Source organism: Anas acuta, chromosome 5 (genome assembly GCF_963932015.1).
Source record: "Anas acuta chromosome 5, bAnaAcu1.1, whole genome shotgun sequence".
In the NCBI taxonomy this organism is placed as follows: domain Eukaryota; kingdom Metazoa; phylum Chordata; class Aves; order Anseriformes; family Anatidae; genus Anas; species Anas acuta.
Window position 1 is genome coordinate 5,198,828 of NC_088983.1, and position 17,327 is coordinate 5,216,154.

Consider the following 17,327-nt stretch of genomic DNA (forward strand, 5'->3'; position numbering starts at 1 on the left):
CCATAGTGTTTGGTGCTTTTTGGTGTGGTCAGAGTGTATATATTCTTACATTTTAGTGAGATGTCAGTGGCTAATGATGAGGAACCAGAAGCCTTGATTATTCCATCTTGGCAGTCATCACCAAGGCCCTTGGAATCGCTTCCTTGTGAACCACCAGTTCCATCAGCTGCATCTACAGTTAGTTCTGAGCAGTCCACGCAGGAAAGTAGTCTTACCCTCACCGAAACAGAAACTGCAGACAGACCCATCTCAGAAGGGGAGGTCGTGTTCAGCTATGGCCAGATGCTGGCTGCAAGAGGTAACTAATGAAACAAATGTGTGGAATTTGGCTATTATTATAATTATTATTTGATTTTTTTCTTTATACAATTCTCATCCTGTCTACTGGAATTACGTTTAATACATTGTCAGATAAAACTACAAACCTGACCTTTAATTTTCACTTCATGTTTTTGGATGAACTTAAGAGATGACATTGCTCTTTTTCAACAAAAAAACGAAATGAACCAGCTTACTAATGAAAAAAAGATTAAATCTGCTGCTAAGTCATAAAATCAACATTGAAAATAATTTCAACTGTCTTGCATAAGTCCCATGTGGTACTAAATTGTTATTGAAAGCATAGTGTAAGAGTGATTTTCTGGAAGCTGGACGTCTGTTTTTACACTACAGATCCGGTAGCAGCAATTTCCAAATTTACTAAAGCACTGTGTTGCAATGATTGAAGAAAGTGGCATTAGCTTTCTTTCATACAAATAGTATATTTTTTAATATTTCTAACTTAAAATATTTTTCAACCTTAACAGAAGGAGGACTGCCTCTTCCAAATATCACTGAGAGCTTAATGAGTACTTTACAAGATGCCAATGAAATGGTAAGGAAATGTCTGATGGGAATGGATTTCATGTGGTAGTCTGCCTTGAGCAGCTTTGTAAATTGGAAGACCTTTAAGCATTTTCACTTACAAACTTACAACTTTAATTTACACTTTTAAACTCTACACTTACAAATATCATTAGAATTTCATAGCTCCTAAGAAAAGAAAAAACATGTTATACAAACTAATTTCTTTAAAAGAAAAAAAAAAAAGTTGAATGGTTTATATTCTGTAGGTGAGAGAGAGCTAATATACATTTTAATTTCTAGTGCTTTTAACTTCAGGACAACTTAAACCGGAGTATAACATGGTTATGCTCTACTGCTTCAGTTTTGAGCCATCTTTTAATTGCTTGTGTGCTTAATTTATTAAAGTAGATTAGCTGAGACTGAGTTAGTTAAAGCTGCTTAAAACATCTGTTTTTTTTATCTGATGTCTGGTGGTGTAGTGCTTTGTCTTGGAAGGTTCAGAAGTCAAAGTATTCTCCACTTTTTTAACTGTTCTCTGGACTTGAAGACTTAAAAGATCTTGTCCTTCACAAAGTATTGCAATCTTAGGTATAAAGCTTTTTAAAGACTTTGCATGTCTCTTGAGTAAAAGAAGAAAGCAGTGTGTCATTTTGCTTACTTTGAGATGCCTGGATCATCATGACACAGGTTCTGAATGTGGAAACTGTAACAACTTCCTTTGTAAAAAAAAAAAAAAAAAAAAAAAAGCTTAATTGTGAACTTAAGTAAGAATGATGCAAATTCCTACAAAAAAAAGTTCAGGATCAAGGATTATGTGGATTTTGTTTCTTTGTTTTAGGATTATGATCCTCCCAGTGAAGGGCAGGTGGTGAGAAGACACCATAAAGGCTATCACAGGGATCCTGTCCTGACCCTTTTAGCCAAATTAAATCAAGCACCTGTTGCCGCACAAGGACGAATACACTATTTGGAGGTAATTTACTGTCCTTTTTCTTGCAACACAGAAGCGAAACACAAGCATGTGAAGATTGAAGGAAACTATTGTACTCAAAAGCGGACAAAATCTTAAGTTCATGAAGTTTCAAGCTTATCCTTACTGCTAAGTTCATACACCCCAATCCCTGCTGGAAGTCATTTGCAGATGACACCAAGTTAGGTGCGTGTGTCGATCTGCTCGAGGGTAGGAAGGCTCTGCAGGAGGATCTGGACAGGCTGCACCAATGGGCTGAGGCCAACTGCATGAAGTTCAACAAGGCCAAGTGCCGGGTCCTGCACCTGGGGTGCGATAACCCCAAGCAGAGCTACAGGCTGGGAGAGGAATGGTTGGAAAGCTGCCAGGCGGAGAAAGGCCTGGGAGTATTGGTTGATAGTCGGCTGAATATGAGCCAGCAGTGTGCTCAGGTGGCCAAGAAGGCCAACAGCATCCTGGCTTGTATAAGAAACAGTGTGGCCAGCAGGGCTAGGGAAGTGATCGTCCCCCTGTACTCGGCTCTGGTGAGTCCACACCTCAAGTACTGTGTTCAGTTTTGAGCCCCTCGCTACAAGAAGGACATTGAGGTGCTCGAGTGAGTCCAGGGAAGGGCGACGAAGCTGGTGAGGGGCCTGGAGAACAAGTCCTACAAGGAGCGGCTGAGGGAGCTGGGCTTGTTCAGCCTGGAGAAGAGGAGGCTCAGGGGCGACCTTATCGCTCTCTACAGATACCTTAAAGGAGGCTGTAGTGAGGTGGGGGATGGCCTGTTCTCCCACGTGCCTGGTGACAGGATGAGGGGGAATGGGCTTAAGTTGCGCCAGGGGAGCTTTAGGTTAGATGTTAGGAAGAACTTCTTTACTGAAAGGGTTGTTAGGCACTGGAACGGGCTGCACAGGGAGGTGGTGGAGTCACCATCCCTGGAGGTCTTTAAAAAACGTTTAGATGTAGAGCTTAGGGATATGGTTTAGTGGGGACTGTTAGTGTTAGGTCAGAGGTTGGACTCGATGATCTTGAGGTCTCTTCCAACCTAGAAATTCTGTGATTCTGTGATTCTGTGAAGTGACTCCACTTACATTGTCTCTTCTCATGTAAAACTTCTGAAACCACTGAAGGTTACACGTCTCTACAAATAACTTAGCTGTACATAGTGTCACACATACCTTATTTTCTAGGTGTGTATGTGACTGTTTCAGTGTATCAGATTTGTCCTTTTGAACATCGGGGAAGTGTTTTATCACTTCAGCAATGTAGTTGGTATGTTTGGCAGTTCACTGCACTTACCTGCCTAATACACTTGTACAGCTGTTATGAAGAATAACCATCAGCAAATGTTTTCGTGCTCTTTGCATATGCTGTTGATACCGATCTTAGAGCAAAACCTCAAAATATTCATATGTGGTTGGCATAAAAAATCAGACTGACAGAAAAAATACATCTACATCACAAAGGGCAAATGTCATTGTAACACATCTAGGTATTTTCTATGTGGAAAGTAGTGGTTTGGATTGACTGTCTATCCTAACTGACATAGCTGGAGGAATGTTTAAAGGAAGTGAACTTTGAATACAGCAACACAGTTCATGAGCACCTTTGTTTAGGACAGATCTTGCCTTTTGTGATTTTACTGGTGCATATGCAGTTTCTTCCTTCTGTCTTGGTCAGTTTAGTCTAAATAATTACTGACTTCACTCTCCTCCTTAACTGTTCGTTTGTCTGTCTTTATTTTGCTTAATGAGCTCTGGTGGATGAACTTAGAGAATAGATTTCTGCAGCGTCAACTCTGAGCCTAACTGTAATTGTAATGGCATTTTCTCATCAGCACTGCCAATTAAAAATGCATCTTTGATTCGGTTTTTGGCTTTCCCATAGCTACAGACTGCTCAGTCTGTCCATACAAGACACTGATAAATTCCTCCACAGATTCTGGCAAGGTGTGTGCAAGCACACCTTCCTGTGTATAAGAGAATCTCTTGTAGATGTTACTAGTACTGCATTAGAATGATTCCATGCATGTGTTTGTGTTTAGCCATCTTTTTTTCCTGCATAGAAGCAAGTTAACTGTTACTTTTCTCTGCAGTTTTGAAAGTCAGAATGCAGAGAACCATCTGCAGCATTTATGTGCCATTCAAACATTTTAAAGTTTTTCTCTGACATGCTATACAAAGGCATGCAATAGCTTTTATGTGCTTCCAGTGTTACAGGCAGTCAACAATGGACATTTCTGTAATGCTAAAGACTTCTGTGCCAAAATATAACTTATGTTCTTATCACATTGGGACATAGCTAACAAAATAAGTGGTGTTCTTCAGCTCCAATTCTTTTCAGTCCAGTGTTAATAAATGTATGTCTTGCTTTCAAAGCCAGTTAGATGATAGCTTTGCAGTGTTAGCTTCCTTTATTCAAATCTAGTTGCATAGACTTAAATTTGCCTGGTTTTGGAAGAAGTTATTTATTTATTTATTTATTTTTGTCTACCTGCTGTTCTGATGTTGCTATTCTATGCAGGATTCTGATGACAGTGCTGGGGAGCTCAGTGAAGGTCAAAGACCTAGGCTGACCAGAGCAGAAGAGAGAATCCTAATGGGGCACGCAGTTAATATGGACCATGCAGCTTCTCAGACCTCTGAGAACAGACCATACCAGGATTTCCGTTCTCTGTCACCAGGGCAGCTTGCCCAAACTGCAGGTATGATTGGACTGAGCAAAGGCTCCTGGGTGAGCTTGTAGTGGCCTTCCAGTACCTAAGGGGGCCTACAAGAAAGTTGGAGAAGGACTCTTTATCAGAGAGTGTAATGAGGGGACAAGGGACAATAGCTTTAAACGGAAAGAGGGTAACTTTAGATTAGGTATAAGGAAGAAAGTCTTTACTCAGACCGTGGTGAGGCACTGGAACAGGTTGCCCAGAGAAGTTGTGGATGCCCCATCCCTTGAAGTGTTTAAGGCCTGGCTGGGGCTTTGAGCAACATGGTCTAGTGGAAGATGTCTCTGCCCATGGCAGGGGGTTGGAACTAGGTGATCCTTCAAGGTTCCTTCCAACCCAAACCATTCCACAAAAACATAGTGATTGTTTATTCTTTTCTTCCAAATGTTCTGTATCCATTCAGTGGTTTGTCAAGTTGCACGTCCTTCAGTCTCATGCAAGTCAGAACTAAGTGCTATGTCCCAACAGCCACAACAATTAGGGTGCAAGTCCAACATTTCATTTGAGAATTGTTTTTAGGGATGAAATAAAGTAATCGTTGTACTGATATAAAAGTTCACATATTTCAGGGTGTGTATCTCTGTACATAGAGCCTTGTAGTGTAGTTTCTCTGTCAGAATGAATCACTTACTTGCAGATACATCTTGTAAGAATTATGAGAATTGTACGGGACTGTATGTGTATGACTATTTTCAGGTTTTCACCTTTTTTTTGTATCATAGAAACATAACATCCCTTTGTAGGATGTTTAAGGTGTTGCTTATGTAGATGCGTAACAGCATCCTGATGAGCAATCTTTCATTTTTAAATCCTTGTTTTTAGTGCTTGAAGTTATAGATATAAAAACCAACATGCAAATGAGAAGTGGCACATGTAGTATTTAAAGTGAACAATAATTACAGTTAATTAAGCAATAATTGTAGTTAATTAGATTTAGAATTCTTTCTTTGGCTCTGTATGATAGCAGAAGGGTAAAGTTAGTTCATGATCTGTCAGTATATTTCTCATAAAGATGCTTTACACACTTGCAGGCTGTGAAAGCATGCTGAATGCAAGATTATACAGAAAATTACCCCTTTAAAAAAGAATATATACAGGTTTCTTTTCATCCACACAGCAGAGTGAGCAGAGTGAAACATTTTCATGAAGAAGCCTTTCCAATCTCTTTCCAATATGTGTGGTAAAGTGCATTAAGCCTATAATGGTATCATGAACTATACATCTCTGAAGCTACAATAAATGCTTGCCATGTTAGAAATCTACAGGTAATAAGGCTGATTTTTTTCTTCTGATCTCCACAGAGATGCATTTCCTTCTTCTTTTTACCCCACAAGGACAATTAGAGGGATATACGAAGCACCATGTAAGGAGGGAATCATTCTCTTTGACAGTGCATGTCCATTGTTGAAAAGAATCCACATCCTGTCACATGAGCTGTCTGGGAGATTATTGCTCCAGCTCATCAAGGATTTTTTTCTTAGTTATTTTTCTCTCTCAGCAGAAACTCTTGGAGATGCTGATACAAGTCATGGTCCAATGCTTATGGCTGAACTGGAATCGCAACCCATTTCAAAACGTGTTCTGCAAGCAGCCCAACCAGACTGCAGTGTGCCATCTCTCTCAAAGGGTCCCTCCCAGGTAAACTCTTTTCTGTCACTAGTCAGAAAGTGCAAAATGAAACCTAGGAAAATATATGTTTAATATTCATGTTTAGTATGAATACTGACATCACAGAACTGATGTGTTTGAAGTGACACATTCAGCTGCGAAGCTGTATGTGAGGTACATGTGTGTAATAAAAAATGATTTTACTGTGACAGAATCCAGCAATATGTTTTCTGTTAGGCTCAGATCCCCTTTTTACCTTTTCCACACTTCCTCACTGCTTCACCAGTCTCACAGGACCTAGGAGTATACATACTTGGTTCAGACAGGCTACGCCAATGTTGGAGGGGCACAGTATTTCAAATATAGAAAAATAAGGTGCAATATACAGGAAAGGAAGTAATAGCAGAGGTTCAGCATGTAAACCAATGTTTTTAGCATTTTTAGCGTTGTAAACCAATGATTTTAGCATTTCAGGAGCTTTAGCTGTAATAGTAGGGGCAGGGTTCGGTAGGCAGTAATGGTGATGTACCTTAGGATACTTGAAGGTAGGGAAAGATCCTATTCATCTCTGCTTGAAACCCATGAAGTTAGTCCTTTGCTACTTTATTACTATGTGCTTTTACCTAGAGATGATGTTTTTCTCACTGACTAAGGGTAAATTTAAAATATATTGGCAAAAAGTACAATCGAGTTCTTTAATGTGTTAAGCTTCACAGTGTGTTTAAAAGTAATAATACATTTACCATGGCTGGTATGTTCCTGGATGCATTCTGTCCTTACCTGATATTCTGTATTAAGAATAGCCCAAAATATCTTATATTTATCAATCTTATGTTGTTGTTTTGTTGTTGTTTTTGAGGATAGATCTGTATTGAGCTATTGGTTTCTGAGCAGTTCTTAAATATGTCATCTGATGGGATGTGTTGCATCTTGAAAGAGGTTTTTAAATGGTATATACCTCTTTCACTTTGAGGTCATCAGATTATATTATTTCTTGGAATGATTGTTCACGGACAAGGCTGGATTCTGTTAAAGATCAGTGTCTGTTGAGGTGATGTTTGTATCCTTGCTATCCTTTCACTAGCCAAAAATAACAGGGGCAGGGAGTGTAAAGGGTGTGTTTCCTTCTTTTAGTACCAGTAGTTATGATGAAGAACCCAGTGACATCTGCATCACATGCTCTGAAGAATTAGCTGATATAATTGATTTTTGTGTGCCAGGGTACAGGCAAATGGTAATGTACCGTGTGTAAGATGACCCATGTTACATACAAATTTATGTACGTGTATATCTCATCTTTAGAAACCTATTTTTGCACCTAACCCTTAGTGTGGTGGGGTTTTGTGTTTGTATTCTTTTTCTTTTTTGCCTGCTGGCATGAAAAACTCACCCTCCCTCCAAACCAAACAAACAAATCCCCAAGCTTTGTGTGTGTGGTTTTGTTTTGTTGTTTTCCCCCAAATAAAATATATTCTTCCTGTATGTGGGTGTTCCTCACATAAGACTCTAAATCACATTTCTTCATGGGCTAGATTTTTAGCTATTCTATGATGTGTCTACCTATAAGTGATAACCAGAGTAAATATCTGCCTGCATGGGACAAAGCCATGCTTCGTGAGACCCTCTGCTAGATCTGTGCATCCTTCTCCAAAAAAAAAACAACCTTGGTAGCAGGTAATTTGAAAGCAATTTGAAACAAGAGGTACTCAGGCGTTCAGAATGAGTCATTCTATCAAATGTTTTAAGGTGATAATCACTTTAAACTTCTTAAAAGATTTCCTCCCAAGTTAGTTATTGACTCTGACATCAGTCATTTCACAATTTGTTTTTCATCTCTAGGCATTGTTTTGCTTTCTTTGAACTAAGATTCTATCGGCTATGCACGAACTAAGAAGACCAATCCATTTAGGAGCAAAACTAGGCTTTTAATAGTGTTTGCAGAGAGGCTAGAGAAAATATTTCAGGTGGCGTCCAGCTGGGCCTTGAGTTCTGTAGAGCTTTGTTCTGATTTAACTGGGAAGGCACCTTGTGGATGTTAGGATTTTTATGGCAAAGCCTGGGTGGGTTTTTGTAACCTGCCCTGAATGGGATCTTCATTTCAGAGAGGTTCTGGGCAGCGGTGTGGAGCAGCCGTACATGTACCACTTGTTTGCTCCGTGTCACATGTGTCTGGGTCAGATTCTGATCAATAGAAAGAGCATTGTGTTTTCTTGTGGGGCAGGAGCAAATAAATTCCTTCTAGTCACGAGGAGGGAAGTCTGTGTGGTCACTCCAAAACGAATGACTTTAGTCATACAGGAATTTTCTTATCTACCCAAATTCCTTAGCTGCTCCTCCATTTCTGGCACTGGACTTTTGTGAGATTTATATGTGCTTTTAGCCACTGTTAGACAGAATGCCAGACTAAATGCATCTTTGGTTTGACCCCTTCAGGCCTTTATTGTTTAACAGTATAGGAATGAGCTGCTGCTTGTGGCCATTTACCCCTATGTTCTTACTCTAAGAAGCAAGAGAATGACTTGGAGGAAGCTGGGCTCCTCCTGTTCTAGATAAATCATTTTGTGCTCATGGGAGGGTTATGAATGTTGATAATCCTAATTGTGTGGCTAAACATTTCAAAGATGGTAAATCTAAATCATTGAAAGTCCCCTATTCATTGTTAGAAAGTCGGTTGCAAAACATTTTCATAATGTTCTTGTACAAGTTGGAATGTTTTTCTACAATCAACATTTTTTGAGTGGGATTGTCACTTTGGTATTCTCATTAGCTTTCATTTTTGGTATTTCAAAAGACATGTTGTGTTTGTTGTTTTTTTTTTAAATCCTCCAGGAATGCATAATTGTAGGTTAAGAATCTGTGTTATCTCTCAACTTCTGCTTGCACCTCAGTTAAATTTAATTTTTTTTTTGGCTTGTCTTATTAAAAAAAAAAAAGGCACAAACTACAGAGAGACAAACAAAACAAAACAAAAAACCACAACACCAAATGACATTACAAATGGACTCTCATGGTTATAATTCTCTGCTTACATTTAATGTTCTGTAGCATTGATGGCCTTCCAGCACATTTCCATGAGACTTATGGCTAGACCTTTCTGCTTTCAGAAAATCATCTTAAATCTTTCTAATCTTGTCAGCTTCAAATTGTGAACAGAGTAGGTCAGCATCATGTTGTGTAGAGGTGCCTGAGTTCGTGCCAGTCCTCACCAGTCCATCCATGCACACAGTGCCTTGAGGAGATGCTAGCTTGATCTCAGGTGCATGTATACTTAATTTGGCCAACCTTAGCTCACTGCTGTGCCGATGAGGTTGTGTTCGTGCTTGTTAGAGAGATGACACGCTACCTGCTAGCGTAGGCTTCTCTAAGCCTTGTTCACTGGGGAGTGTTAACTTGGCCATGCAGCCAGTGAGGAAGAGAGTGACTGAATGGCTTGTCTTTTTGTTCCTCCTGATTTCTGCAACGCTGGCTTAAACTATCACTGAGTACATGACAAGCATTATCATTACTGTTGAGATGCCCCTTATAGGAGATGGTTGTCAGGAAGCCCTGATTGCGTGGTTGGCATCATGTTTATTGTGTGACAGACATATATTTTCTTCTTTTCATCTGTATTTTTGGCTGACTTTCGTTGTGGAGAGTTTCTCTTGCAGAACTAAAGTATACTTTCCTTCCTTTTTATGTGTAGGGGAGCAAAATACTGCTGGTACTTTGTCATAAGGTCTTCAAGATAATACCCATGCTGTTGCTTCTCAGGGCGTATAGTTTTCCCAGAAGTCAGACAGCAATTCTATCCATAGATTCGAAATGCTCTATGATAGGCAAAAAAAAAATATAATCTTTTTTAAGAATTTCCATTAAAAAACTTATGTTCATTTATGGAATCAACAGAATAACTGATTAAATCAATTTTGGCTGTGCTAGAGAATGCCTAAGTTTTCTAAGTCTCCATGCATCGTTCTAAGTCTTACAGAATCATACGAGCTTCTACAAAGAAAAGAAACTATATCCCAGCCAAAATCAGGACAACTCTGTTTTGGGCTTTCTATCTTTCCTATGTGTATGTGGTGGAATGTTCTTGGGTCACAATTACTGTTCCAGACAGTTAGCACACAAGACAACAAGCATATTTGGCCAATGTGCTGTCTCTCTGTTCAACATGCAGTGTGTTTGTTGGGTAATTAACTGCTTTCCCATAGGCATTGATGCAGACATAGATCCTCATGAAAATTTAAGAAAGAGAGGAAAATTAGTTTAAAAACATTGTCAGGGAAAGACATTTTAAACTAGGCATGCATTTTCTAATATGTGTGCTGAAATGTTTAGTCATTTATTCCCCTTTTTGTTCAGTAGGATAATACCCATGGAGAAGTCCTGGGTATGGAAGAAAGCCAGGGAAATCTTCAGTTCTTTCTGCCACATTCTTCTAGTAGGAGTTAAAGGTCTTCTGTGTCTTCAGGTCTAAATGGCACTTTGCCATACCTACTTCTGCCAGGATGTTAGCTGAGAGGAAGTAGAGTTGCAATAAGCTAATTCAGATCTGAATTCTTTTGAAGCTGAAGGGAAGCTGCACAAGTGCATAACCTTTAATGAATCTTTAAAAACCTCTTTGAATGTTTCTTGAAGCCTCACATAGTTTTACTGTGCTTTTAAATTAAAAATCAGGTTTCTGACACGATTTTAATGTATGATATGTAGGAGGAGAGCCAAAGAGATGCACAAGTTGTGAGACCCCGAGTAATTCATGTGAGAAGGAAGTCTGAAGAGATGCAGCAAGAAGGTAAATTGTCAATAACCTAACACAGTTCTTTCAGTTAAGCACTTAACTTCTGTTGTTGTATACTCATGTATACTAAAGTTCTGATTTAAAAAACGTTTTTATTACTATGAAATTCCCAAATTTCTGAATGTTTGTATGCAGTACAAATCTGCGTATATACTTTAGGTAATTGCTGGGGTGCACGAAAAAGGTCAGAAATGCATCTGTCTGTATATGTCATCAGAATCCTTCCAATTAAGGATTTATTTAAATTTTTATTTGTCAAGAGCTTCACAATGTGCATATTATGTAGTCAACTGAATCATTAATTGCTGTTCTGCAAACAAAATACTCATAATGTGGTGATAGATGGCAGTAGTTCACACGCATGAAAAAATGCAGGGGTACTAGAGGAGAATTGAAAGACAATACAAAGTATTAGGATCATGCAAAGGTGAGAAAAATAGAGATTTTCAGTGTTAAAATGGCCTGGGTTAAGATGGGTTTCAAGCTAGTGTGTAACAGATATATCTGTCACAAAAGAAAACCACTATCTATGCATAACCATTCTGTTTCAGAGATTATTTAACAGTGTTTGATAAAAGTATTAATGATAGTGCATGGGAGGCAGAGAATTTTTTTGTTTATTGTAGTTCAAGGTAGTGTTGGAATAACATGAACTATGCATATTACTGCACTACTTAATTATGTTAGCAGATAATAAGTTTGTGGAGGTGATAGAATGAGAAATAGCAATTTTAATCGCAAGTGCTAAGAACAGGAATCTAAAAATCTGTGTGTGTACAATATGTGAATTATAATTGCTCCACCATAACATAGACAAATTCTTCATGCAGACCCTTTTAAAAATAATTCTTTGAACTTCTTCCATTCTGTTTTTTTTTTTTTTCCCCTTCTTTTTTAAACATCTAATTGAATTATAATTCTGACTGAATTATTATGCTCCAACTAAAAGTGGTAAGAAAAGCCCTTGGCCAATGTTATGGTCATGGTACTTGGAACCTAATTTCAAAACCAAGGTTTACATACAAAGAAGAAAGGTATGAGTAATGTAAAACTTAGCTTCCATGCACAATTAGTGGAAAAGCTTACAGAGGTGGCATATCTTAGTGCATGTACAACTTTTGTTGTAGAGACATTTATCAATGTGTTTTTTAAGGTGGGTAAATAAAAATTTCATTTATTAAATGAAAATAAATATAAATTATTAATAAAATTATTAATAAAAATAAAACTTCATTTTTTTAATATTGGTGGAAAGTGTTTCAATGGCTCTTTCTATACTACATCTTTACAGTTCATTAAATCAGAATTGTCTGAGGGAAGTGAATTTCCAATAAATTGAGTATCACCTCTATATTGCAAAAAAGGAAATTATGTGCCAGGTCTGCCTCCTAGGATTGACCTTACCCAACATTAAAAGCAGTCTTCCTCACTAGTGGTTATAGTTATGTCCTCCTCTTTTTCTTCTACCCCACTACTTCCTAGTAAGCGTCAGAGAGGAGGAAGAAGGGCGAAGTAATCTTCCTCACAGTACTTCAGGCTCTCACACCTCAACTTTGGCTCAAAGTCTTAACAAGGCAGCACGTCCAGCCTGTATCATCGAGTAAAGCATTGGAGACAGCTGGAGTTGAAATAAAATATTTTTATCAAATCTGTTGCTTTCTGGAGTATTTATCTTAAAAAAAAATATTACCTGGAGTGTAAAACAAGGTAATTGAGCACAGTACAAGATCGTCAGATGAAAATGTTTGGCCACAAGATGGCAGTAGTCAATTTTCTTTGAGAGGAACTCAAAAGAAAAAAAAGATGATTTATATACAAGGATAATTTAAATCTCATTCATAGTATACATATTTAATGAGCCAATAAAAGTCTAGAGGATTTGCAAATGGAAACAACTGTCTGTCAGCTTTAAGCAGAAGGTCTTGCCTGGCTAAGCTTTACCACATTGAACTTAGTCAAAAGGTGGAGGGTAAAAATTAGTAAGAATCATTTGAAAGACAAAACTTGCAACTTGATAAGAGTACATGAGTTTAAGTAAATACGTTTGAAAATTAAGCACATCTGTTACTGTAAGATCAAAGCACCCTGTTTGTTAAACTTCACGTCAAACAGTTGTCTTTACTGAGATAGCAAGGGGACAACGAGTACTGAAAATGGAGAAGCATTCCAGAGGCAGAATCATTTAGGTATTTTTTCAGAGTTTCAAGGATAAGTGGTTTTATCAATAGTAGAGATCAGAAAATCTGGAGCCCTGATACAAAGTGCGAATTCAGGGTGTTGTGAGGAAAAGAGAAATTATTTTGGACTTAAAATGGGATGTAAATTATCCCTTGCTTTATTTAATTGATAAATACATGACAAGGCTTGATTTATCTTTTGTCTACGGTCATAAATGTATATACGATAGAACTTTCTTTTGTTGTACAAGAATTTTTTGTGGTTTGCAGCGAACATGTGTTTTTACTGAAAGAAAGTTGATTGATGTCCTTTAATGAAAGTTGAAGTTCAGTAGGACTGTTACAATATCATGCCTGAAAGGGTAATGTCTCCTGAAAGTTACAACTGAAAATAAAGCCTGAATGTATTATTAATTGAAATGTGTGCCTTCTCTAGACATAGTGGAGACAGTGGTTTGAAAACATATATTTGTAGTATATAATCTACATGCATATGTATTTTTGGCTTTATAATACCCTTTAATCTTTATACCAGTCTTTCATATATCTTCATAAATTTAATATGATAATAATTGTTGTGGTTGGTGAATGTACATATCTCCAGAATACGAGCATTTCTAAGGTTTGCATTAGCATAATTCAGAATTCTTAAATTAAAATGAAAGAACAGGTGACAATGCTTGACTGCAGAGCATTTTTAAACTTTAATATGAGCAGCTCAGAACCAAGAGGTGTAGATGTTCTTCACTTAATTATTTTTTCTATAGCACAGACTCTCAAAATGTACCTAGAGAGCATAACTCCATGATAATAATTCCTTTTTATCTCTAGCTAGTGCATTATATTCAGGCAGCCATAAGTACATGGGAAAGTAATATTGGAAGACTGAGCAATTGGCTTTATTGCCACAGAGAGATTGCACAATTGCTTGTGAGAGGAGATGATCTGTGCAATAAATGAAAAAGAGGGCAAGAAGCCTTTAAAATAATCTCTCTCTGTATATATATATATATGTTAAAACAAACAAACATACAAAAAAGAAAACAACAAAGCAACCAAACTTCCAGAATCTTTGCTCCATTTTAAAAATGGGCTGCTACTTTGTTCTCATTGACATAATGTTGGATTGAAAAAATCGAAATAACTAAATATTTTCCTCTCTTCTTCAGCCAGAAATTGCTCTGAGTTAGCTTTGGGGTTATTTTTTTCCTTAAAACTACTGTGGCATGAGGCAAATATCTAACAGATGCTTCAATAGGAAGGAAGAAGATTAGGATAAGGCTAAAGGTCTTTATTTTTTTTCTTGGAACTGGAACTGTTTTGGTCAAACCCCTAACAACTATTCTATTGAAAGTTTACTTTCTCTGTAATATCCTGCTGTTTCTTTTTTTGGACTGAATCTCTTTCAAGACTTTTGCTAAAGATTGTCCAAAGCACCCTGAAAATGCAGCTAGTGAAGCAAAATAGAGCTGTTCTTTCACACTGTAGGCAGCACACCACCACAACCTGACAGGTAGGATTAGTTTGTGTAGCCTACGTTGTTCCTTGAATTGGACTAATTTCTGAGGGAGAAACCTGGAAATTGAAGTCATGAAATCAATTAGATATAATTATGCCATTTGACAAGCAAATGTTTGTGCTGTAGAGTTCTACATGATTATTTTTTTTCCTCTATGCTTCTTCAGATCTCTCATTTCTGGATTATTTTGACTCTGGCTTTCCCATGCAGTTACCTCCCCATGCTATCAGATGGCTCATTGACATAATTCAGTTAATACATTTTACATTCAAGCAAGTCAGGAAACACAGAGCAGTGTTTCCCACAGAAACTCTGCCTTTTTTCTAAGTAGCTTTTAGGTGATCCAAGTGCTCAGAAACACCAGTTCTCAAACAGGGCTCATTTGCTTTTTCTTCATGAGCTGTTGGCTTTTTCTTCATAGCTGTTATATGCATTAGAAATGTGCATCTCTGCATTTTGCATAATACCCCCACATAAAATTCTCAGTCGCAAACTTCAGAGTCTCTAGTTTGAATTACCATAAGTCAGTATTTGGCTCTTAGAGTGTTTTGAACAGTAGATTAGAATTTCTCAGGTTTTGTAAATATTATTTATCTGTTATTTATACCTGTTTGCTTTTTTTTTGCACTGATTACCTCAATTACTTTTCAGACAAAAGGCATCTTTATCGAAATACAAATAATCAGACAGAGAAATAGAAAATCAAAAAATAGTTTCTACTACAGAAAGCTGAGCCAAGCAGTCTCATACTGCCTTGCAGGATGAGGATCTGCTAGAGACTGACATGCTCAAGAAGATGCTCTCCTCTCCTCTGTGGTCCTTTGCACACCATGTATTTACTTGACCCTTTTCATTTTTGATTTGCATGCATTAGGTTTTTGGTCACTTCACAATTTCCTTCAACTTCTCAGAAGTTGAAATTATTTCTGAGAGTTCTCCTCTTACTGTGTGCCTCCTTAAGTGGCACGGAGGGAGACAGCACTGCCTCACTACCAAGTATTGGTAAGGCACTTCTGGCCTTGTGCTGAGACTAAGTCCCTCCTTTGGTCTGTACATAGCAATAGAGATTTTCACTGAAATTTCAGCACCAGTTGTTTTTTTTTTCAGCAGAAAGAGAAAGAAAAACTCATTCATACTGACATCGTCACTAATTAAAGGGTTTCTTCCTCTGGAGACTGTGAAATACTTGGATTTTTACTCGCCTTTTTTCACATTTACTGGGGCTCAAGTTGAATATTTAGGAATTTTCATCTGATTCCCTCCCTAAGCTTAGATTTTAAAAAATTGTAGGTGATCTAATCCAGTGACATGTGGTAACCCTCAAAGCACATTTTATATATCATAAACATGAAATTCGGGGCAGTAACAAAAATAAGCTTGGTACTTGATTCATAGTTGGGGTTATGGTGTGCTAGTAATGCTGGACTGGTCCCTTTTTCATGCTGGGAACCTGAAAAATGCATGGAAATAGTACATCGAGCATCCTTGTGCACCTTCTGGAGTTTGTATGTCCTTTTTGCCTCAAAATAGCATGCGATATCTGGTGTGGCTGAATGCACCTCCTGGCAGAGACACCAGAGGGTTCTTTGGATCTTCTGTTCTAAAGTGTTTCTTAATAATTTGAAGGATTTTCCTTCCAATTTTACTGATTTGTTTAGTTTAGTTTAGTTTAGTTTTGTTTTTAAATTTTGTAGATTTATAATTGCATTTGCTTTTTAAACTCTTGTGGCTACCTGCTGGAACCACACTGGCAGGCAGCTCTGTTAAGCTGCATGTGACACCCACCCCCTGCTTTATCCCTGTTTTTCCTTTAAAAAAATAATTTAAAAGGTTTGTTTATTCTTTGGTTGTTTTTTATATCTTGTACCAGTGGCAGGGCAGATTCTAGGTGGAATCCTCAGCAAGAAGAGAGAACCTCTGGCTGCTGAATATCCACTCTTAGGAGAATTGTAACATACCAACTGAGAGCTTGAAATTGCTATTTCCACTTTGGCATTCTACCTTTTGATATTCTTTATTTTTTTTTTTTTTTTTTTTAACCAGTTCCACTTTCTAGTTGTGCAAATCCACCTACTGTAAGCCTGTCTGCTGGCAAAGAGGGATTTCATATAAGTAGGTTACCGCAGCGTTGCTAATTTCCCTGATGCTCATCCAGCCAGGAGCTAAGCACCAAAACTAAAATGCTGTGCTCTTTTCTTTTGTGTATTTCTCATGTGCTGGTGAATCCATCGGAGGTGCCGTGCATTGCAGGCAAGGTATGGCTTTGATACAGGCTCAGATCTCCTGGACACTAACACACTCCTCACCAGGCTATCCAAATAGTTGTGCCAAAGCTGCCTTTCTCACAGCCTGTGGAGGATGTGTAAACACGCTGGGATCTGACTGAAGCAGCTTTGTATTGTGTATTATGATTTGTATGCACTTTTACAAACTTACAGTAATTGCTGTTGCCTTCATTGTAAAGAGCAAAAAATAAACACACACAATAAACCTCCTAAATGGGCACCGATCCCACTGGCACTGATCTTGAGTAGCTCTGAATAAAAGCAGATGGTAGCAAGCCGCCTGGGCTGACCTGCTTTCCCCTTTCATGCAAACATTGCTTATATAAAGGGGGGACACACACACAAAATTAATGGGCTCGGGCAAGCCACCTAAGGACAGAGACTCCCCACGTACTTCGTGCTTACATCAGCCTGAGGGCTGTTTCCAGTTAGCTCTTC

The 17,327-nt window shown here is 38.0% G+C and overlaps 1 protein-coding gene across 8 annotated transcripts in view; it reads left to right on the forward strand.

The window, feature by feature from the left end:
• The window catches only part of KIAA0586 (KIAA0586 ortholog), a 66,460-nt gene that overhangs the window by 32,606 nt on the left and 16,527 nt on the right, over positions 1-17,327 (forward strand). For 2 of the 8 annotated variants that reach the window (XM_068682413.1, XM_068682417.1), the window contains exons 25-30: positions 57-298; positions 804-874; positions 1,685-1,819; positions 4,322-4,502; positions 6,016-6,155; positions 10,821-10,902. In XM_068682413.1, coding sequence (XP_068538514.1) covers positions 57-298; positions 804-874; positions 1,685-1,819; positions 4,322-4,502; positions 6,016-6,155; positions 10,821-10,902 — 851 coding nt within the window. Of the gene's footprint in view, positions 1-56; positions 299-803; positions 875-1,684; positions 1,820-4,321; positions 4,503-6,015; positions 6,156-10,820; positions 10,903-12,390; positions 12,532-17,327 lie in introns of those variants that run through there. The other 6 variants (XM_068682420.1, XM_068682421.1, XM_068682419.1 and 3 more) reach the window with 5 other exon arrangements.